Source organism: Malus sylvestris, chromosome 15, assembly GCF_916048215.2.
Source record: "Malus sylvestris chromosome 15, drMalSylv7.2, whole genome shotgun sequence".
In the NCBI taxonomy this organism is placed as follows: domain Eukaryota; kingdom Viridiplantae; phylum Streptophyta; class Magnoliopsida; order Rosales; family Rosaceae; genus Malus; species Malus sylvestris.
This window is the reverse complement of record NC_062274.1, coordinates 40810551-40834181: the sequence shown is the minus strand read 5'-3', so window position 1 is coordinate 40834181 and position 23631 is coordinate 40810551. Positions and strand designations below refer to the sequence as shown.

General features: G+C 33.3%; 1 protein-coding gene, 1 non-coding gene and 2 pseudogenes across 2 annotated transcripts; 2 read left to right on the top strand and 2 right to left on the bottom strand.

Annotated features, from left to right (window-relative positions):
• The first annotated feature begins 730 nt into the window (after positions 1-730).
• On the top strand, positions 731-14270 carry LOC126602046 (uncharacterized; annotated as a pseudogene).
• Positions 5370-5474, bottom strand: LOC126606080 (small nucleolar RNA R71). Its single transcript, XR_007617112.1, has one exon. It is a non-coding gene; the product is annotated as a small nucleolar RNA R71 (small nucleolar RNA).
• A 348-nt stretch (positions 14271-14618) lies between the features above and the next one.
• Positions 14619-16814, top strand: LOC126602047 (uncharacterized). Its single transcript, XM_050268863.1, has 3 exons — positions 14619-14849; positions 14975-15075; positions 16574-16814. Exons 1-3 carry the CDS (start codon positions 14619-14621, stop codon positions 16812-16814), a joined length of 573 nt encoding a protein of 190 aa, XP_050124820.1.
• Positions 16815-19097: 2283 nt separating this feature from the next.
• Positions 19098-21401, bottom strand: LOC126605233 (uncharacterized; annotated as a pseudogene).
• Positions 21402-23631: the final 2230 nt, after the last annotated feature.

The window sequence follows — 23631 nt, the reverse complement described above, 5'->3', positions numbered from 1 at the left end:
ATGATATTTTAATATTACATAACTTTTTTAAGAAAGAAGAAAAATAGTGAACAGATATCAAACTGGTAAGCAGCCGCGGTAGTTGTTCAGCAGGACTTCCTGCTAACTATTAAGCAGCCAAGTTTTGTCGTATTTTTTAGGGAGCTTTAATGAAAAGGGTTTGAATTAACTTTTATTTAATGAAAAACCACCCTAAACTATTATTTAATGAAAAGGACTTAAATTTTAATCATAAGGACACAAAACTTTTATCCTAGGCCCTACAAAACAAAAACACACGGGCTCACCAAAAAGCCCAAACCGCATAACAATTAATATTCCAAAATTGCCCCTAACGGAGCCTAACCCAGGCCCGTTAGCCGAAGTTACTAAAATTCATCATCCCTCCCAACGCCATTAATGTTCACCAACCCCTTCACACCGTACCAAAAAATCGAAACCTCCATTACTCCAAACGTCAAGATTTCAAAGCGTTTTCAAGTTCAATTCAAATTTTCAAACAATAATCTACACATCAAATCCGAAATTTCTCAACTCAAAAACTCCATTTGAAGACGAAAAACTGAAAACATTTGAACTGTATGTTTGCAGAGTCGAAATCGAACAAACACAGGTACGAACCTATAATTTCTGATAGTCTTGATGATTTCTTACTTTAATTTACTAAATATGTGCATTTGCATGTTTGAGATTCTAAAAAATGAATTATGTTTCCAGTTCAGAGTTCTGATTTGCATCCAGACGAAAACACACAAAAAAATTGGGAAATAAAAGCAACAGAGAAGAAACAGAGGTACGTACCACAAAATTTCTGATATTTTTGGTGATTTTACAATAATATGTAAGTTTGCATGCTTTGAATAGCAATGTTTCTGCAAAATGGTATATTTTTACTTCACTTTGATAACTGCTCGTTTTCTTATAACCTTTAAATAGTATTTTCTTGCCCTCATATGTTGTTTTCTTTGCTTAAATAACTTAAATATAATCAACATTCTATTCCGGTGGTGTTTTAGTTTAATAGACAGTGTTTACAAAATAGTTCACGATTTTTAAGTTTAATAAACAGTGTTTACCAAATAGTTTACAATTTGCTTCATTTGTAAATAGAATTGAAATGTAAGGAAATAGTAAAATCTGGGATGCATTCACGAACGAGTGTAGTTTTCTACTTCAGTTTGATAAATAGTTCAGTTTGCTAAATGGTTCTGTTTGATAAATAGTTGAGTTTGCTAAATAGTTCAGTTTGATAAATAGTTCAGTTTGTTTTGTATAAAATTGTGGTTTTCTAGTTCACTTTGATAAATAGTTCAGTTTGTTTTCATACAAAAGTGTGGTTTTCTAGTTAACTTTCATAAATAGTTCAGTTTGTTTTGGTAAAAAATTGTGGTTTTCTACTTCAGTTTCATAAATAGTTCAGTTTGCTTTGGTAAAAAAGTGTGGTTTTCTAGTTCAGTTTGATAAATAGTTCAGTTTGCTTTGGTAAAAAAGTGTGGTTTTCTAGTTCAGTTTGATAAATAGTTCAGTTTGCTTTGGTAAAAAAGTGTGGTTTTCTAGTTCACTTTGATAAATAGTTCAGTTTGTTTTGGTAAAATAGTGTGGTTTTGTAGTTCAGTTTGCTAAATAATTCAGTTTGCTAAATGGTTCAGTTTGCTAAATAGTTCAGTTTGATAAATAATTCAGTTTGCTTTGGTAAAAAAGTGTGGTTTTCTAGTTCACTTTGATAAATAGTTAGTTTGTTTTGGTAAAATAGTGTGGTTTTCTAGTTCACTTTGATAAATAGTTCAGTTTGCTAAATGGTTCAGTTTGATAAATAGTTCAATTTGATAAATAGTTCAGTTTGCTTTGGAAAAAAAGTGTGGTTTTCTAGTTCAGTTTGATAAATAGTTCAGTTTGCTTTGGTAAAAAAGTGTGGTTTTCTAGTTCACTTTGATAAATAGTTCAGTTTGTTTTGGTAAAAAAATGTGGTTTTCTACTTCAATTTTGATAAATAGTTCAGTTTGCTAAATGGTTCAGTTTGATAAATAGTTCAGTTTGCTAAATAGTTCAGTTTGCTCTGGTAAAAAAGTGTGGTTTTCTAGTGTACTTTGATAAATAGTGCAGTTTATTTTGGTAAAAAAAAGTGTGGTTTTCTACTTCAGTTTGATAAATAGTTCAGTTTGTTTTGGTTAAAAAGTATGGTTTTCTACTTCAGTTTGATAAATAGTTCAGTTTGCTAAATGGTTCAATTTGATAAATAGTTTAGTTTGCTAAATAGTTTGATAAATAGTTCAGTTTGCTAAATGGTTCAGTTTGATAAATGGTTCAGGTTGATAAATAGTTCAGTTTGCTTTGGTAAAAAAGTATGGTTTTCTAGGTCACTTTGATAAATAGTTCAGTTTGCTTTGTTAAAAAGTGTGGTTTTCTACTTCAGTTTAATAAGTAGTTCAGTTTGCTAAGTGGTTCAGTTTGATATATAGTTCAATTTACTAAATAGTTCAGTTTGCTTTGGTAAAAAATAGTTGTAATAATTAAACTATGTTTATTCTTACAGATGGACGGAACAAAGAAACTAAGAATAAAGACTTTCGCTGTAAAGAGTCTACGTAAGAAAGAGAATAAAAGACCTGCAACTTCTTATGTTCAATATAGATGCAATGTTTTCGGGTTTGCAAATGCAATTCAATTGTACAGACCAATGCTTTAACAACGCCAAGATGTCATCAATCATTTGGCCGAGACACCATTTTGGAGTCTGATCAAGTTCTACATGGATGATGAAATTGTTGCAATGGACAGAAAAAAGAAGTCTGATATGGATCTGATCAACATCATACAATGCTATGACTCCAAGCAACAAAAGTTCAAATTCGGAGATCATGAGCCAAAAGCAATAACAAGTGAAAACGTCGTTCAAATATTTGGATTGAACAACCAAGGGGTTGAACTACCAAACACAGACAAATCCACAAAGAACATGAAGGGCAGCTTTGGATTTGTCTGATATGCTTCTTTGTTCCGCAAAGCAAAAAATAGTGAAAAAAAAGGACATTGTTAAAGCATACCAAAAATCAGTCCAAGACAAAACTCCTGAAGGGGCAAAAGCTACTGCTTCAATTATATGTGTGCATCTGCTACAATCACTGTTATTTGCAACATCTGGAACTTACATAGCGTGGAGTGATGAGTAGATTTTATATTATATATTTTACCCTAATCTTAGTATATTTTGGTAAATATTTTGAAAGAATTTTAATACTTTGAATTGTATTTTCAATATAGAACTTTCGACTTCCTCTGGAGCAAAACAGGACCAAATGGACGACTTTTGGAGTAATTTCAGTTGGAGGACGTTCGTGAGTCACTTAGCTTGATTGTATCAAAATGTGGGATTTTTTCACCAAGCAGTTATTTTCTGACGATGGAATAAAGAAGCAGTGCGCAGTGCTGAAAATGACGTTTTTGGGCTTAAATGGCATTTTTGGAGCCCAAGATGACCTCGGATGGGTTCGTGGCCTTCTGGAGAAGTGTTCAGAATATTCCAAACATTAAATCCAGCTATAATGGGCCAGTTTTGGAGCAGCTTATGGGTCCAAAACGTGGGGGTTCAGATTTTAGGCGAATTTCACCATTTAATTTAGGGTTATGTTTCCTATTTTATTTAATTATTATTATTAGTTTCCTAGTGGGAAGAAAGGACCTGTTTTTAGGGTTTGTGAGGGGGTTTAGCAAATATATTGCTTGGCCGTCTACAATATTTCTCTACGGTTTCTTTTATGCAATTTTGGAGACAGAGAGAATTGCTAGGGTTTTGGAGATTTTCTACTTGAAGGTGTTTTCAATCCTTTTCTTAGTAATATTTTCTATGATTTTAATTATGAATATGCGTAACTAATTTCTTTTGCTAGGGCGAAACCTTGAGCCTTAACATGAATATGTGATTTTTATTTAATTGCTTATGATTGATTGCATGCATACTTTGAATTGTTAATCAACGGGATAAAGACTATCTAATTGTTTTAATGCCTGATCACCATTAGGATCTTTAGAAAAGTAATTTGATGCAATTTTGGTCGGAAGGTTTCCTGAAATTGACGCTGGCTTCTTGTGATTAATAATTGTAATTTCGCTTAGGATGAACACCACGTCTTAAGGGTTGCATGGTTTTTCAAAGAGTTTTCATAAAGCATAATGAGTCTTACATGTTCATATTTGATCCGAACATCCGGATGGGTTGCATGTTAGATATACGTTCTATGTTGGAGGTTCCAAGTAACATATGAATTAGGAAAATCTAACTTTTAAAGTGGCATGTGTAGATCATGAGTAATTGGTAAAAGTTCATAGGATTGCTAGGTGATGGTGGAACCCTAGTGCTTTCTTAATTTGATTCTCCCAAAATTGTTTTTTTTTTTCTCTCTAGCTCTAATATTGCAGATTGTTTATTTTAATTCATTAATTTTGTTTTTATTTTAATTAGGTTATAAAATCAATCACCTAAACTTCTATTTTACAATAATTAAATGGAATCTGATTAGTTTTGAATTATTTAATAATCCCTGTGGAGATGACCTTGCGAGATCCGTTTATACTACAATAACCTTGTGATTCTTGCAAGTAAAATAGGAAATTTAAGCCCGTTCACATGAGTAATAAAAATCCTATCAAGAAAATGGCGCCGTTGCCGGGGATTATTTAAAATAATCAGTACTAATCAGATTTTCAATTAGTTATTGCTGTTTATACATATAAAAAAATTAAAAAAAAAATAATTTTCGTTTTTATTTTATTTTTACAGATTACAACAGTACAACAGTGCAGATTTCAGAAATTTGTGCATGTTCAGCACCCGTTCAACAGTGCAGAAATTGATTCCATTTGATCCAGAACTTGAGCAAAATTTAAGGAGGAAACACAGGGAGCGAACTTTGCAGAGGGTTCCTCCTCTGCAGGAAACTTGTCTACAATCTTTAAATTCTGAAGACCTGCACAGCAAAGAAAAAATGGCATTTGTAATTCCAAAAGCTGGTCTGCCCCTGGGTGATTCACTGACAACGCATACCACAAATATACCAAGTTGCATTACTTATCTGGCAGTGGAGAAAGGGTCTACATTTGAAATAAAGCAGCACATGTTGAATATTCTACCTACGTTTCATGGGTTATCATCTGATGATCCTAACATGCACATTGCAGAATTTTTAATGGGGTGCAAAAATATCTTGGTGAGGGGATTTTCAGCCGAATCTATTAAGCTCCGTTTATTTCCTTACACTCTGAAAGATCAAGCAAGGAGATGGCTCCTCACACTTCCATCTGGAAGCATTAGTACTTGGGCTCAACTTAGTGAAAAATTTTTAAACAAGTATTATCCGGCTTCTAAGACTCTTGACATGAGAACTCAAATTTTATCTTTTGCCCAAAAACCAAATGAAGAGTTTCATGAGGCGTGGGAGCGGTTCAAGGAGTTGATTAGAAAATGTCCACATTCGGGTATTAACACTACTGATCAAATGCATATATTTTTCAGAGGGTTGAATATAACTACAAAAACTCTTGTCAACGCTTCATGCGGAGGTTCATACAAAGATAAAAATGCACAAGAGGTTTGTTTGTTATTTGAAAAAATGGCAGCAAATATTCAGCAGTGGGCAGTTGAGCAGCCACAATCTAGGTCTGTTTTTGAGATGTCTAACGGTTCTCTGTATGTTACAGCACAAATTGAAAAAAATGGAGAAAAGGCTTGATGCAAAATTTGACATGTTATTACAAAGAATACCAGGTTCACAGGTTGCTGTACAGCAGCCCTTACAAGCTGCCTGCAGCACTTGCAACATGATAACTTATGATTTTATGAGCTGCCCACATAAAGATGCTTGTCCAGATTTTACAGCAGAGCAAGTTAATGCATTTAACAATTTCCAGCGTCTCAGATATGACCCGTATTTGAATTTCTACAACCCAGGTTGGAGAGATCATCCTAATCTAAAGTGGGACAAAGATCAGCACTCTAGGCCTCAATTTCAACAGCAGGTACAGCAACCTGCTGCACCTAAGGCTACTTGGGAGGTTGCAATTGAAAAATTGGCACATACTACTACTCAAGAAATCCAAAATCTACAGGCAGCAATGAAAAACATGGAAAAACAAATTGGGCAGATTGCTTTGCAGGTTTCAGAAAGAGCTCCGGGTACATTTCCTAGTCAAACAGTACCTAATCCAAGAGGACGAGAAGAATGCAATGCTATACGGACTTTACGGTCTAGCAAAAGTTACAACAACAGACATGAAAATTCTGTTGGAAATTCGTAGGCAGCAGTACTGCCTCAAACTAAATCTGCAAATTTTGCAAATTTTGAAATTTCTGCAGATTCTGGGCAGTCCCAAGATAGATCCGAAAATACTGCAGAAGCTACCACAAAAACTGCAGAACGTGTTTATGAGCCTCCTATGCCTTATCCAGAAAGGTTGAATCCTAAAGCTAAAGATCAACAGTTGACAGATTTCATGAAAACTTTGGCTAAAGTTCAAATTAATCTTCCATTAATTGATGCAATCAATAACATTCCATCTTATGCCAAGTTTTTGAAGGACGTTTGTACAAAGAAAAAGAAGCTTGTGGATTCCGAGAAAGTAATTCTAACAGAACAATGTAATGCAGTCTTATTGCATAAATTGCCTCCAAAGAAAAAAGATCTAGGGAGTTTTACTATCTCTTGTACTATTGGCAATTCTGAATTTAAAAGTGCTTTAATTGATTTAGGTGCTAGTGTAAACTTAATGCCTTATTCTGTTTTTAAACGTTTAGGTGAAGGTGAGCTGAAGCCAACCTCCATTATTATTCAATTGGCTGACCATTCAATTACCTACCCTAGAGGAGTCATTGAAGATGTTATTGTAAAGGTTGACAATTTATATTTACCGGCTGATTTTATGGTGTTGGACATGGATGAGGATTTGACAACACCCATCATTTTGGGCCGCCCATTTCTGGCAACAGCCCGGACTCTTATTGACGTTGAAGCTGGAACACTCACATTTCGGGTTGAAGATCAAACTGTTGTTTTCAAGTTGTTTGAAGCAAGCATACATTCAGGTGACAAGCAAGAATGCATGCGTGTTGATGTATTAAATGGTTTACCACATGCCAATTTTGTGACCAGATCATCTACTGGCAAGCTGCCCATAAAGATTCAAAATGTGATTTGCCACCAGATTGACCAAAAACACTTGAATGTCAAGGGCAATAAAAAATTGCGAAGCAGTCCAAGTTGTGCAAAAATACAGCCTGGTAAAAAAGTGTGGTTGTTAAGCTCAGATTTCAAGTCAAGTCCAGGGGGACAAGAGTCCCGATGGAAAGGCCCTTTTCTAGTTACTAAAGTTTTTCAGAATGGTAATGTGGACATTAAGGCTAAGGGCACAGATTTCTCATTGAAGGTTACCAAACATCAACTAAAACCATGCATAGAGAAACATGGTGTAGGCGAGTCATCAATTCTAAAGGAACCAGTGATCTAGCCACCGGACTTCTGCAACGTCTAGCTACAGACTTAAAATAAAGCGCTAATTGGGAGGCAATCCAATTTTTCTAAACTCTTTCCTAATTTTAATTTTCATTTGATTTTCTCTTTAATTAAGAAAAAAAAACGAAAAATTCAAAAATGGAAAATTGCAAGTTGATTTTATTTACCCAGTTTATTTGATTTTTTTTTTTAATTTTTTTTAACTCATATTGGTTAATTGCAGGTTGCGAACGTGAAAAATAAAGCGTGTCCTATGCTGGAATCCTACACCCAGTAGCAAGTCTACCGTTACATCAACCACATCTACACTATGCTGGAAATTTAAAGCAGTCAACATAAAAAGTCTTTCACATATGCAAGTTTGGGGGAGATTGTTGCAGATCCAGCACAGAGACATAATTTTGAGCAGTTAATTTTATGCAGCTCAGTTTTGCGATGCATGGACGAGAAGCACGGTTAAATCATAGATCCATACACCACAGAACTGAGTACATCTATTATTATTACCAGATCTACAACAATTCAACTTGCAAGGATATGAAATTTTACCTCCCAGATGCACAGATCTGGGCTCTTGGAAGTTTGTGCTGTTTTGTCTATTGAAGCTGATGTGTGTCCATCCGCTTCCCTTCCCATGGGCTCTATCATGGATCTGCATTCCCTGAGCACAAAAAAAAAAAAAACAACAATGAAACCATGCTGGGACATAAATATTATTTTTATAAATCAAGACACCACAACCCAGGATTCGTTTTACCTTCAGATGGGAGGCGGATTTGTGATGTCCAAGCGGGTCCTGTTTTCTTCCTTTGTTCTGGGACCAGAATGTCGTCCTGCACAGTTCACAACAGAAAGGCTAATGACATTATGGCTTTTTGATCCAGGAACCGGATCTGCAGTGTTTTAGTTGTTGTTCCTTTTCATTGTCAGTGTTCCGCTTCCAGATCGTCAACCTTTGCACCCTAACAAGATGCACAGATTTTACAAATGCCGAATGCAGCTTATATGCGACATGCAGTGAGAGATTAGTTATGGAGGCTAGTAATTTTACCCTTTATGTCTCGGATCTGAACTGCTTGCATGTTGTTTGTCATTCTCCTCGGTTTCGTCGGCGGATCCACATCCTCGCAAAGGAAGCAGATCAGCATGAGATAATGTTCAATAAATAAAATCATCCACTGCGCACATATTCAACAAGGACAGGGACGAAGATTACCTTTTTGAGCTGATTTAAGCTTCAAATGTGCTACCATTTCCATGGCAGAGGCGTTGGTTTTGGGGTTCTTGCGGAGGAGAGTGCGTGTGGTTGTGTTGTTGTGTGAAAGAAGGTCCCGCACGCGTATGTGGTTGAGCGGCTGAGGGAGAAATGAGGTTGAGAAATACGAGAGAGGAGAAGGCTGCATTTCTAAAGAGGTAGAAGGTTCTTGCGTTTTTTTTTTTTTTTTTTTTAGAGTAATGAAGAAGAGAGCAGAGATGAATTGGAGAAATGCGAGAAAAATGGAAGGAAGAAGGACTTGCTATGAAATGGAGCGATTAAAAGTATTTTCAGACTTTCTAGAGAGAGGGCTGAAAAATAAAAAATAAAATGGAAGGTTTGTATGAAGAGGGATGCCGAACTGAGAAGACAATGGAGAGATTAAAAGTCTTTTTAGATTTTCTAGAGAGAGAGAGGTGGGCAAGTGGGGTTTATCTTAGCCTTTGATTTGGAATCCTAAGAAATTAACCCCATGGATGCATGACATGTGGCTAGCCTTGTCTGTTGAAAGGGATGGTCTGACACGGAGAGATAAAGAGCCGTTTGAGGCTCTGGGCTCGAGGCAAGGGCACAGATGTAGCAGCTGCTAGGGTTTTTCAATTCAAACAGGAAGCTGCGACATCAGGATATATTGTAGTTGTTGCTGCACTTTGACACAAGTGTGGACTTGGACGTGTTGGTCCGTATTTCCTTTCACTGGCGCCAGTTCTTCAGTTCGAATCCAGGTGCTCTTTGTCCTTTTTCTTCTTTTCTTTATGTTTTATTTTTTACTTTTCTTCTAGTTTATTTATTTTAGGCTTTTGTTTTATCTTTTACAGTTTTTATTTTTGTTCTTCAATCTTTGTTTTTTTTTTTTTCTGCACCTTGAGGACAAAGTGTGCAATAAGTTTGGGGGTGGGAAAGTAAAATTTTAGGATTTAAATTTTTATGTCAGTTAAGAATTTTCATTCTTTTTAAGTTAATATACATAGATTATTTTAAATGTTAGAACAAATGGACATGATGAAGATTAATCCCACAGTAGAGTCTTTTCTATTTATCGTTGCTTAGACACTAATTCATGAATTATACTTTGAACTTTGCACATCACACCAACATGGTTTGTGGGGAGTGAGATTGAAACACTTGCTTTTAGTTTAAGTTTATTTTTAATTTTTGTTTGAAGTAAAGTCAATTATTATTGTGAATAAAGTAATAATTGTCTCACCCGAGGTTTTGCCTAGTAGCCGGGCCAGTCCTGCCTAATCAGCAGTGATTCTCGCGTCAAACGGTAGAGTTTTGGCATGGGGCAGGATGGTTAGTTGGTTTCGTAGCCTTTTCAGCTCGGGTTAATAAGTCCTTAGGGGTGTTCTACACCTAGTGCCCTAAAGCCCTAGTGGTTTGGGAGTCATTGACCTAAAGCTCGCTACATGAGTTGGATTGAAAGTTTAAGTGAACCGACATTGCACGACCACTACTGTTACTGATAAAAATAAAAATAAATTGAAAAGAAAAAGAAAAAGAAAAATAGTTATACTTAAAGTTAGTATGTGTGAAATAAAGAAGGACGAGAGGTAAAGGTTTTAATCGAGTCTCCTTAACTATGTGGTTCACTTTACACCAAAGGAAGTTTGTCTTGGTTGAGTTTTAGCTAGTTGTCTAGTTTGTTAAGTTTTTATTTTTGTTTGAGTCTTGTTTTGCTTGAGGACAAGCAAATAGCTAAGTTTGGGGGTATTTGATGAGTAGATTTTATATTATATATTTTACCCTAATCTTAGTATATTTTGGTAAATATTTTGAAAGAATTTTGATACTTTGAATTGTATTTTCAATATAGGACTTTCGACTTCCTCTGGAGCAAAACAGGACCAAATGGACGACTTTTGGAGTAATTCCAGTTGGAGGACATTCGTGAGTCACTTAGCTTGATCGTATCAAAATTTGGGATTTTTTCACCAATCGGTTATTTTCTGACGATGGAATAAAGAAGCAGTGCGCAGTGCTGAAAAATGACGTTTTTGGGCTTAAATGGCGTTTTTGGAGCCCAAGATGACCTTGGATGGGTTCGTGGCCTTCTGGAGAAGTGTTCAGAATATTCCAAACATTACATCCAGCTATATTGGGCCAGTTTTGGAGCAGCTTATGGGTCCAAAACGTGGGTGTTCAGATTTTAGGCGAATTTCACCATTTAATTTAGGGTTATGTTTCCTATTTTATTTAATTATTATTATTAGTTTCCTAGTGGGAAGAAATGACCTGTTTTTAGGGTTTGTGAGGGGGTTTAGCAAATATATTGCTTGGCCGTCTACAATATTTCTCTACGCTTTCTTTTATGCAATTTTGAAGACAGAGAGAATTGCTAGGGTTTTAGAGATTTTCTACTTGAAGGTGTTTTCAATCATTTTCTTAGTAATATTTTCTATGATTTTAATTAAGAATATGCGTAACTAATTTCTTTTGCTAAGGTGAAGCCTTGAGCCTTAGCATGAATATGTGATTTTTATTTAATTGTTTATGATTGATTGCATGCATACTTTGAATTGTTAATCACCGGGATAAAAACTATCTAATTGTTTTAATGCCTGATCACCATTAGGATCTTTAGAAAAGTAATTTGATGCAATTTTGGTCGGAAGGTTCCCTGAAATTGACGTTGGCTTCTTGTGATTAATAATTGTAATTTCGCTTAGGATGAACACCACCTCTTAAGGGTTGCATGGTTTTTCAAAGGGTTTTCATAAAGCATAATGAGTCTTTCATGTTCATATTTGATCCGAACATCCAGACGGGTTGCATGTTAGATATACGTTCAATGTTGGAGGTTTCAAGTAGAATATAAATTAGGAAAATCTAACCTTCAAAGTGGCATGTGTAGATCATGAGTAATTGGTAAAAGTTCATAGGATTGCTAGGTGATGGTGGAACCCTAGTGCTTTCTTAATTTGATTCTCCCAAAACTGTTTTTTTTTCTCTCTAGCTCTAATATTGCAGATTGTTTATTTTAATTCATTAATTTTTTTTTATTTTAATTAGGTTATAAAATCAATCACCTAAACTTCTATTTTACAATAATTAAATGGAATCTGATTAGTTTTGAATTATTTAATAATCCCTGTGGAGACGACCTTGTGAGATCCGTTTATACTACAATAACCTTGTGATTCTTGCAAGTAAAATAGGAAATTTAAGCCCGTTCACATGAGTAGTAAAAATCCTATCATGGAGCTTCATAACAATTTGTGGAGCTTTGGACCAAATCAGCAAATACAACTGGGCAAAAGGAGTGAGGGACTACTTGTTCAAGAGGATTAACAAATCGAAGAAAAAAAGGAAAAATGGAGAAGAATCAGCAACAACAAGCGGATGCACTACCCTTATTTTGGTAAGAAATAAGAACTATATTTAAAAAACATGAATTATGTCTTATAAATTACACAAGAAAGTAATTCAAAGTTCTTATTTCATGCAGTATTGGATTTGTCTTCACACCAATCTGGTGGAGACAATAAGTGGGCGAGAAAACATGATTCCTGCCATTGGACGATGGGACATAACGAAAATCCATAAAGCAATCAGAGACATTCGAGTTGAAGAAATTGAGGTAAGGACAAATAATAAAAGTATTTCAATAAACAGTATATTTTTGCACTTTACAGTTTCATAACATAGTGATCTTTACAGTTTAAAGTTTCAGAAGTGTCATTTTTATAAAACAGATCCAGCAATAGTGTCATTTATATAAAACAGAAATAGTGTCAAAAAGAAAAGTGTATTTCAATAAATAGTAACATATATTACTCTATTACGCAAACTAGTGTGATTCTCTTTTAATAATTTGTACATTCAGTAAATAGTTTGCGTTTTTTAAAGTAACAATGTTTACGAAACAATGACATTATTATGTAATTTAACAACTATTTAATGTGTCACTGTGCAGATTGGTGGAGGTATTCCTTGTTCTGAAGAACCAACAAAGGAGCATTCCAACATAAACCAAGAAGAATGTAATGCCATTCCTTATCCTCAACAAAATAATGAGTCTTCCAAGAAAAAGGAAAAGAAGACAACAGGAAGGAAAAGGAAGAGAACTAAAGTTGGAGCTGAAGAAGATCAAAGCATCACCATCACTGAAGCTCAGTTACAGTTTGATCAACTGTACCAAGAAGAATTGATGAAATTTGATGCAATTTATCAAAAGGACTTCATCGGGATTGATAACACATTAGGTGTGGAAGATTTTGAAAAGTTTAAAAGATGTGCGAGCATGGATCAAAAGAGGTATCTAGTCCTCAATCACATGATGATATATGCACTTGACAACCTACACACAGATTCGATTGTAATGAATCAAACAACTGGAGCCCTCAACAGAAACATTGAAAAGCTTCTGCAAGAACAACTTGAGGACAAGTAGAAGATTAGTTCAAAGAATTTTGAAATGATACAGTTACAATTAAAGAACATAGCAACTTCTATGAAAGTAAATAAACTTCTGGATGAAATTGGAAGTTTGAAGAAGAAGCTACTGGAAAATCAAACAATAGTACCAGATCTAAATGCTTCAACCAAGGAAGATCCAGAGGAGGATGAACCACCTAAAGAAGATCCAGATAATGATGATCAAGTTGAAGAGCATACACATGATAAGGATACTGCTACTGAGGATCCAGTTCAAGAGAATGCAACTGAAAATGATGTGGCTATGGAGGATCCAAAACAAAGGCATGCAACTGATCATGATCCAGATGAAAATAAGGAGGATCAAGTTGAGGAGGATCAAGAACATGAAGGAAAAGACACTGCCATTGCAAAAGGAACCTCCAGAGTTCAACAAGATGTTCAAATGCAGACTCCAACTATCAAGGATGCTGAAAAGCAAGGAAAAGAGACTGCCAGAAAGAAGACAAGAACACTGGTAAAAAATATTCAAATGAGTGATGATCGTAAACTAAATGTCAATCCACATTATGATTATATCCCTATCCAGAGAAAACAAAAGAAGGCAAAATACATATATGTTGTGAGTGACAATGAAAGCCCTTCAATTTTTCCGTCAAAAAGCCAACCATTAGAACCAATAATTGAGAAAGGAAAGGAGGAGCCCAAGGTTGAATCACCCTTGAATCCAATTGCTAAAGAAATAGCAAACAAACCTGCAAAGAAGGCTGCAAAGAAACCTGTAAAGGAAAAGCTTGACAAACGGTATCATCTACCTGCATCAACAAGGGCGTACAAGTTACTTGAAGATGAGACAAAAGAAAAATTCAAGGAATATTACAGACAAGAGAAAATTTAAGTTTACATTATTAATCATAACTTAATACATGTGTACACACACACACACATATATACATAGATATATAATACGTTTAATTTTCTGATACAGGGACTACTTCTGGATGCAACTAAGGCAAGGGTCCATGGCGACTGACCTTGTTGTCCTAAAATCAGATCTGACATCATTGTTTGTGGATGGAGCAATCGACGCCAACATAATTGATGCTTCGTTCTACACAATGGCAGAAAATGAATAAAAAATGAGGCAACAACAAAATCTGTATCTTCCTTCATTCATCTTTGTAAGTGCCAAACAGTTTTGTTTACAAATAAGTGTGGTTTTCTAGTTCACTTTGCTAATAGTTCACTTTGATATGTAGTTCAGTTTGCTTTGGTAACAAAGTGTGGTTTTCTAGTTCACTTTGCTAAATAGTTCACTTTGATATGTAGTTTTGTTTGCTTTGGTAACAAAGTGTGGTTTTCTAGTTCCCTTTGCTAAATAGTTCACTTTGATATTAGTTTAGTTTGCTTTGTATACTTGCCTCCTACAAAAGGCCTTGCATTCACTCTAAAACTTTAAATGTGTATTCTTGGTTCATAATGATATGGAGATTGAGAAAAGCAAGAGTGATCAGGAGCATATTGACAAAACATTGAAGACAGTCTTACAAGATAATGTGGATAAAGTAGGAAAGGTCTTCATATTGATCAAGCATTACTTTCACTTCAGCTTGGTAGTTTGGGACATTAAAAATGGAAAAATGACACACTACAATTCCAAACTACCGAGGGTACATGGGAATACAGACCTATACTTTGATCATGCTGTGCAAGTGGTAAGAACAAAATTATAACTCAATTACAAACTATATTCTTATGCTGATAGGAAAAATCAAACTTCATAATACAATTTCTTTTTTTGTTGTTTTTTTTGCTTTTTATGTTTTTTTTTTTTTTGCAGAGAGACAAAATAGAAGCATTTTACAAAGATTTCAAAGGAGATAGCAACCTCACAATAGATATTCAAAGATGCTTAACTTGCGCACAACAAAAGGAGGACTCGTAAGTACAAACAACAAGTTGATCTCTATATTTTTCAATCAAATTTATACATTCAAACACATAAGAAGGACCATGAAAATCATATATACAAACACAAGACTCATACTTGAAAAAATAGTTTGCAGTTTGCAAAATAATGTCATAAGAAGTTTCAGAAATAGTTGATTTTTCACTCTTTACACTTTACGAAACAGTATTACAAATCAACAAATAGTTCATTTTTTCAGTAATTATATGTCATCTAACTACAAATATATGGAAATGAGACAGAAAATAAAATCATTCTAGGAAAATATACTATAAATTTAGACTTTGCAAAATAGTGTCATAATATAGTTTCAGATATAGTTCCAGTTTGCATAATAGTGTTACGAAAAGAAATAGTTTCATTTTTTACTTTTAATATGTCATCGAATGTTATAATATGATCTCATTATCTGTCATATTTATTTGTTTTTCCAAAAAAAACAAAATGCATATTGGATTGTGGCATATTTGTCATTCAATTTGCAAACCAAGTAAGATTAATAAATGTGTATTTTTCAATCAAATTTATACATTCAAACACATAAGAATGACCATGAAAATCATATATACAAACAAAAGACTCATACTTGAAAAATAGTATGCAGTTTGCAAAATAATGTCATAAGAAGTTTCAGAAATAGTTGATTTTTCACTCTTTACACTATACGAAACAGTATTACAAATCAACAAATAGTTCATTTTTTTCAGTAATTATATGTCATCTAACTACAAATATATGGAAATGAGATAGAAAACAAAATCATTCTAGGAAAATATACTATAAATTTAGACTTTGCAAAATAGTGTCATAATATAGTTTCAGATATAGTTCCAGTTTGCATAACAGTGTTACGAACAAAAAATAGTTTCATTTTCACTTTTAATATGTCATCGAATGTTTTAATATGATCTCATTATCTGTCATACTTATTTGTTTTTCCAAAAAAAAAATGCATATTGGATTGTGGCATATTTGTCATTCAATTTGCAAACTAAGTAAGATTAATAAATGTGTATTTTTCAATCAAATTTATACATTCAAACACATAAGAAGGACCATGAAAATCATACATTCAAACACAAGACTCATACTTGAAAAAATAGTTTGCAGTTTGCAAAATAATGTCATAAGAAGTTTCAGAAATAGTTGATTTTTTACTCTTTACACTTTACGAAATAGTATTACAAATCAACAAATAGTTCATTTTTTCAGTAATTATATGTCATCTAACTAAAAATATATGGAAATGAGACATAGAAAACAGAAAACAAAATCATTGTATGAAACTATACTATAAATTTAGACTTTGCAAAATAGTGTCATAATATAGTTTCAGATATAGTTCCAGTTTGCATAACAGTGTTACGAACAAGAAATAGTTTCATTTTTCACTTTTAATATGTCATCGAATGTTATAATATGATCTCATTATATGTCATACTTATTTGTTTTTCCAAAAAAAAAATGCAGATTGGATTGTGGCATATTTGTCATTCAATTTGCAACCCAAGTGCAAGAGGGCAAACCAATAGAAGCCACCTTTGAGAAGGAAGAAGTATTTGCCAAAAGAGCTCAAATTGCAACTACACTTGTGAATCACGAGAATAGTTATGCAAATGGACTGAAGAAGATACTTGAAGACAGAAGACAACAAAATAAACATGGTCAATATGATGACATTCCTGATGAGGATTTTATTACATTAGCTTGAGTTTTACAAATTACATTTTATATCAATGTACATCTACACACAAAACCCCAAGCTCAGGTGGGCTTGTATGCTGGTGCCCATCCCATACTTGTGTATGTTTTATAATTTTTTTGCCCTAGGGAGCCTAATACCATTACTCATCTAAAGAAACCATATAAAAATGAAAAAGAAGTTTAGTATGAAGCCAATCAACTTCACATACCCGATTCTTTGAGTTATAACTTACAAGAATGAGAACTATATTAAAAAATTTCACATGCTTACATTTTGACACTTCTTTTTTTGTTAAAGTTCCCTTTTATTATCCAAAGAATATAGTTACCAAATTAGATAAATTTATGCAAAACAAAAAACTAGATAACTTAAACTGTTTCTGAAATATATGTACACACTATATCTAAAAAATGAAAAATAACAGTTTTTTTTTTTTTTTGGTTCCAAATCAGCACCCAAATTTCCCATCCTTCACGCATAATTAACGCCTAGCAAAAATCATCATTTCACTCTCGCGCTAACTTCACTTTCTCTCCCTAACACCAACTCCCATTTTCACGCACAGATAAGCCATTCACGATGAAGAAATTGCATGCACTATAAAAAAAAACCAAAAACCCAGCCCCCAGCTCAAATCATCAATCCTCATTTCCCGATTTCGTACATCATTCTAGTTCTTTTACGGACGAATTCACGCAAATTTCAACTTCGCTGAGCAACTTGGTCGCAGAAATACCCAGAAAATAAACAAAAGGTAACAATCTTACAATTTTTCTCAACATATTTCACAAAATCATACGGTTCATTGTTTGTATAACAAACATCTACTGGAATCAAGCATATAGAATAACATGCATCAACTTAAACAAAACCCAGAATAACATGCATCAACTTAAACATTACATTATAAATTTTTGCATGGTCACTTTGTTCAATATTGGCTGGATAAAGCAAGAAAATCAACAAGCAATTCAAATGCTATGGATTCAACTCAAGCCACAATGAAGAAAATTAATTCCATCAAAAGTGACTTTGAATTCCAAGTCAAAGAAGACAGAACCTGTGCACAACAGAAACCAACATCGTAAGTTATAAAATTAAAAGCATTTTAGTTATATATATGTATAGTTTGAAGCATATATCGAAATCTCACAACAACTCACAAGCATTGGACATTAGAATAAAAAATAAAAAATACGCATTATATGTAATTTTGATGCGGATGTACTTTTTAAGGTTCAAGATGAAAATCTGAGAGATAGTGGAAAGTATTGGTCTAAACTGAAGCAATACTTACATGTTCAAGCTTACTTTTGCTATGATTTACAAATGTCATTGTCAAACATGTTTGACACAACTCTATATATATATATATATATTTGTTTCATGACTTAATCTAAATTTTAATCTATTTTGATAAATAGTTCAGTTTGCTTTGTTAAAAAGTGTGGGTTTCTAGTTCAGTTTGATAAATAGTTCAGTTTGCTTTGATAAAATAGTGGTTTTCTAGTTCACTATCATAAATAATTCATTTTGATATATAATTCAGTTTGCTTTGGTAACAAAGTGTGGTTTTCTACTTCACTTTCATAAGTAGTGTGGTTTTTTTTCATTTTCTCTTACCTAAAATGGAATATTAACTAGATCAAGAATGAAAACCAACATAGTTGCCTCCTACAAAATGCAACACACGAACTTACATACAACCTACAAAACAGATATTGAAACCACAAAGCCATAAACATAGATATGTATTTACAGTTTATCAAACTGAACTATTTATCAAACTCAACATACTGTTTCGTAAAACTGGAAATACTAAAACATTGAATTCATATTTATTACTCGAACATAATTCCAAATCAACAATTACATACTCCCAAACACCAATTGAAACAAAATAAAAAAAAATATCCAAAATGAAAATCTGGTACATATCACCAAAAACTCCCATCTCTCAAAACATAAAAGAAAAAAAATCAACCCTCTTGTGTAACAACTTTACATGAAACCTTGTTATGTCCCGAACAACCACACCTACTACAAGTGACAGTCTTCTTACTCCCACTGATTTCCCCAGTAGATTTGATCCTAGTTTTCTTTGGTCTTCCAGACGGAATCTTTGTAATTGGAGGCCTCACACCATTTATGATAGTATCAACATTCGGTTTTTCCAAATCTGAAAATGGATGCATGACAAATTGATATGTTTTCCGATAGAAGCTTGCTTTCCAGTAATCATCAACGTAATAAAAAACATCACGATTATCATGTTGCAACACCTGCAAAGCATGAGAACATGGGAAATAATTATGCTGCCATTGCACACAAGAACATGTCCTATCATCCAGACAAACAACAAACCGATTCCACTCTGTCCTAACTTCAAAAACATCCACATCAGAACGACTAATCCTCCAATGCATGCCCTCTTTCAACATCAACTTCATCTCATTTTCTTTCTTTGGACACAAAATCGTATGAATATTCTGACCAAATATTCTTTTCTCAGCCATACTACCCATCAACCGAACTCTAATGTCTTCAAGAAGATCCATAAGTGGCATACAACGACTATTCGACACCATGGCGTTAAAAGATTCTGAAAGTGCATTGCTCATCGATCCCCATCTCTTACTAGGAAAATGGGCAATAACATAGTTCTCTTTTGGCAAATCACACAAAAAATTCTTCACATGCCCTTGCCCATTATCCTTGAATTTAGCCATGCAATCATCAAAATCAGATGGGGTACATGCGTACGCACAATTTGCCAACAGATTCATCGTTTTCTTCTTTAGTCTTTCACCAGCAGCCTTTGGAAATAAAGTACTCACATTCTGTTTCAAATGAACAATACAAAATGAATGTGGACACTCGGGAAAGAATTCTCGAATGCTCTTCAAAATACCATCATGTCTATCCGACATAAATGTGATCACCCTCCCTTGAGGCCTCAATATACCAGATAATATTGCCAAGAACCATCTCCAATTTGCTATCGTTTCTGAATCAACAATAGCATAAGCAAGCTCAAAAATCTCTGCACAGCATAAGTGAAAATGCACTATTAAATGTCAACTACTTCTGAAACTGTAATTGAACTATTTAGTATACTTTGTTTGAACTACTTCTGCAACCTTTTTTCTTTATTTGAACATAAAATCAAAGACCAATGCACAAAAAAAAAAAAAAAAAAAAAACAGATGCAGTCAAAGTATCACCTATTTATGAGACTAATTGAACTATTTCTTAAACTGTTCTTCAACTAGTTCTGGATATGTTTCTTTTGTACAGTAAGAAAACAGAAACAAATAATATCCAATATAAAAGTCTGAAATTATTAACTCACCATCGTTACCATTTTTTACACAGCAAGACACAAGTGTTCCCTTGTATTTGCTCTTGATAAAAGTACTATCAATGAATAACATCGGGCAACAAAACATGAAACTTTTTATCCATACATCATAAGCAATAAACAAACGAAGAAATCTATTGCTCTTCGATACAACTTCAAGCTCAAAAACAGATCCAGGATTGCTTGAACGAGCAGATTCAACATACCAAGGCAAGAACTTGTAAGCATCAACATCAACACCATTTAACTCAAAAACTGCCCTCTGTTTGCCAAAATAGGCAGTAGAATAATCGATATCTAATCCATAAAATTATTTTAAATTTGAAATGATCTCCTTCGGTTTAATAAGAGGATTTGATTGAACCTTATCCTTGATGAGAGAAGCAACACACTGTCGGCCAACAACTTTGTTTTTCTTCGTTCGAATCATACCCTTGCATGTATGCAGATTATGCAACTTATGAATAATAAAAAAGTTATTAATATCACACTTGGATGCATACACACGCCAAAGACAGCCATCAGATTCCTTCATAGAACACTCTGCACTAATGCGATTCTTATCATTCTTCAAATACTTCAAATCAAAACCACATTCAACAGAAAACTTCTTCAACTTATCTCGGAAATCAACACAACCTCCCCTAAAGACTTGCCCCTCAGATTCTATGTAATTGTCCCATTCATATGATATATAATTGTGCACACCATAAGAACCATACTTTCCTAAATGATCATTTTCACTAGAAACAATCATAGAGTCTAATGTACGGCAAGAAGAAGATGTGCTTTCCGAAGGTAACTAAACTATGGAACCATCACATTTATCTATAACCAATATTTCTACAATCGATTTCCCAACAACATCAAGAACCATCAGCATGTTCAGAACATCGGCATCACAATCTAACACGCAATTAGGATTTTCATTCAAACCATATCGCAACTCAAAACAACCAACTCTCAAACCCTTAAACCTAGAACAAAGATCAATGCAAATCTGATTGAAGGTAGAAGATGATGAAATAGAACTAACGACGCATAAACCACCATATGTAAACCGAGCTAGTTTACCATTCTCCATAACTGTTTATTAATAAACAACAACTGTTTATTAATCGGTTGCAAATTTAAATTCAAATCTTTGTAAAACAAATCAGTACCTAATAATTAAACAATATGCATATAAAGTGAACAAAAATAACACTATTTATAAAACACAACAATCACAAAAAAAAAACAAAAAGTAAACTGAAATATCCACTGTTTCATAAAAAAAGAACACTATTTCTGAAAAATGTTAAAAACATAAAATGTGATGAACACCTATTAGTTAAACAATATACATACACAATATACATATAAAATGAAAAAAATTACACTAGTTCTAAAACACAAGAATCACAAAAACAAAAAATAAACTGAAATATACACTGTTTCATAAAAAAAGAACACTATTTCTGAAAAAATGTTAACAACATCAAATGTGTATAACACGAATTAATTCATAATAAATTTCCGAAAAAGAAAAACAAAATCAAGATGACCAACATACAATATAAACAAAGTGTGGTTTGGTAAAAAAATGTGGTTTTCTAGTTAACTTTGATAAATAGTTCAGTTTGTTTTGGTAAAAAAATGTGGTTTTCTACTTCAGTTTCATAAATAGTTCAGTTTGCTTTGGTAAAAAAGTGTGGTTTTCTAGTTCAGTTTGATAAATAGTTCAGTTTTTTTTTTTTTTTGGTCAATGGATAAATAGTTCAGTTTGATTTGGTAAAAAAGTGTGGTTTTCTAGTTCACTTTGATAAATAGTTCAGTTTGTTTTAGTAAAAAAGTATGGTTTTCTACTTCAGTATGATAAATAATTCAGTTTGCTAAATGGTTCAGTTTGATAAATAGTTCAGTTTGCTAAATAGTTCAGTTTGATAAATAATTCAGTTTGCTTTGATAAAAAAAGTGTGGTTTTCTAGTTCACTTTGATAAATAGTTCAGTTTATTTTGGTAAAATAGTGTGGTTTTGTACTTCTGTTTGCTAAATAGTTCAGTTTGCTAAATGGTTCAGTTTGATAAATAGTTCAGTTTGCTTTGGTAAAAAAATGTGGTTTTCTAGTTCACTTTGATAAATAGTTCACTTTGATGAACACCTATTAGTTAAACAATATACATATAAAAGTGAACAAAATTACACTAGTTATAAAACACAAGAATCACAAAAACAGAAAATAAACTGAAATATACACTGTTTCATAAAAAAAGAACACTATTTCTGAAAAAATGTTAACAACATCAAATGTGTATAACACGAATTAATTCATAATAAATTTCTGAAAAAGAAAACAAAATCAAGATTATCAACATACGATATAAACAAAACAAAACCAAAAAAAAAAAAAAAAAAAATCAAAACTTACCTGAGATTCTTCGAAATAAGAAACTCCTAACTGAAAATTTCACAAACCGGAATCAATCTGCTAATCTGAAAACAAATCAACAACAATATATAAGTCAAATAAAAAGCTAAGCATAATTCATGCAAAAAAGAATTCAAAATCGAATTCCAATTTAAAAAAAAAAAAAAAAACAAACAAACAAATCAAAACTTACCTGAGATTCTTCGAAACTCCTAACTGAAAAGTTCACAAACCGAATCAATCTGCTAATCTGAAAACAAATCAATAACAATATATAAAGTCAAATAAAAAGCGAAGCATATTACATACAAAAACGAATTCAAAATCGAATTCGAATTAAACAAAAAATCGAATTCAAAATCGAATACAAAACTACAAAAACAATGTCGATTACCTCCAAACGAAAATCTAACCAAATATGAAAGATGATCACTCCAGTTAAAAAATTCAAGCACAACGAACAACACCGATGACAACGATTCAATAGAATCTCAAAATATGCAACCACTGCGAATCTGTTCTGAAACAAATGTTTATTCTGGAAAAATCCCCCTAACAGGGACGAAGAACAACGGCGATCACGATTTCAAAATGCGCTCTCAACATTCGTCGGCAAGCATTACTCAAACCACTCAACTAGATTCATAAAAAATTGAAAATCCCACTGAAACTGGTCGGCAAAAATTAAAATTCAATTAGTTTATATGTTCGGCTAACCCCAAACCGACTAATCTAACAGAATAGTTAAATTAGGTTAACCACATCCGTTAGGGGTAAAATTGACAAACCACAATGTTATTTAGTCTGGACTATTGTATTTGGGCTGATATAAAAATGGGCTTTGTACTAACCATTAAATAAACTTTCAATGTGGTTTTTGGTTAAAAGTTAAACTTTTCAAGCCCTTTTGGTTAGTTTTCCTTTAGTTTATATGTTCGGCTAACCCCAAACCGACTAATCTAACAGAATAGTTAAATTAGGTTAACCACATCCGTTAGGGGTAAAATTGACAAACCACAATGTTATGTAGTCTGGACTATTGTATTTGGGC

Excerpts from the sequence above, each read along its gene's own strand:
- LOC126602047 (XM_050268863.1), top strand. The coding sequence starts at position 14,619 with ATGGAGATTGAGAAAAGCAAGAGTGATCAGGAGCATATTGACAAAACA. Across the intron at positions 14,850-14,974 it reads TTGATCATGCTGTGCAAGTG|AGAGACAAAATAGAAGCATT; the intron begins GTAAGAACAAAA and ends TTTTTTTTGCAG. Across the intron at positions 15,076-16,573 it reads GCACAACAAAAGGAGGACTC|ATTGGATTGTGGCATATTTG; the intron begins GTAAGTACAAAC and ends AAAAAAATGCAG.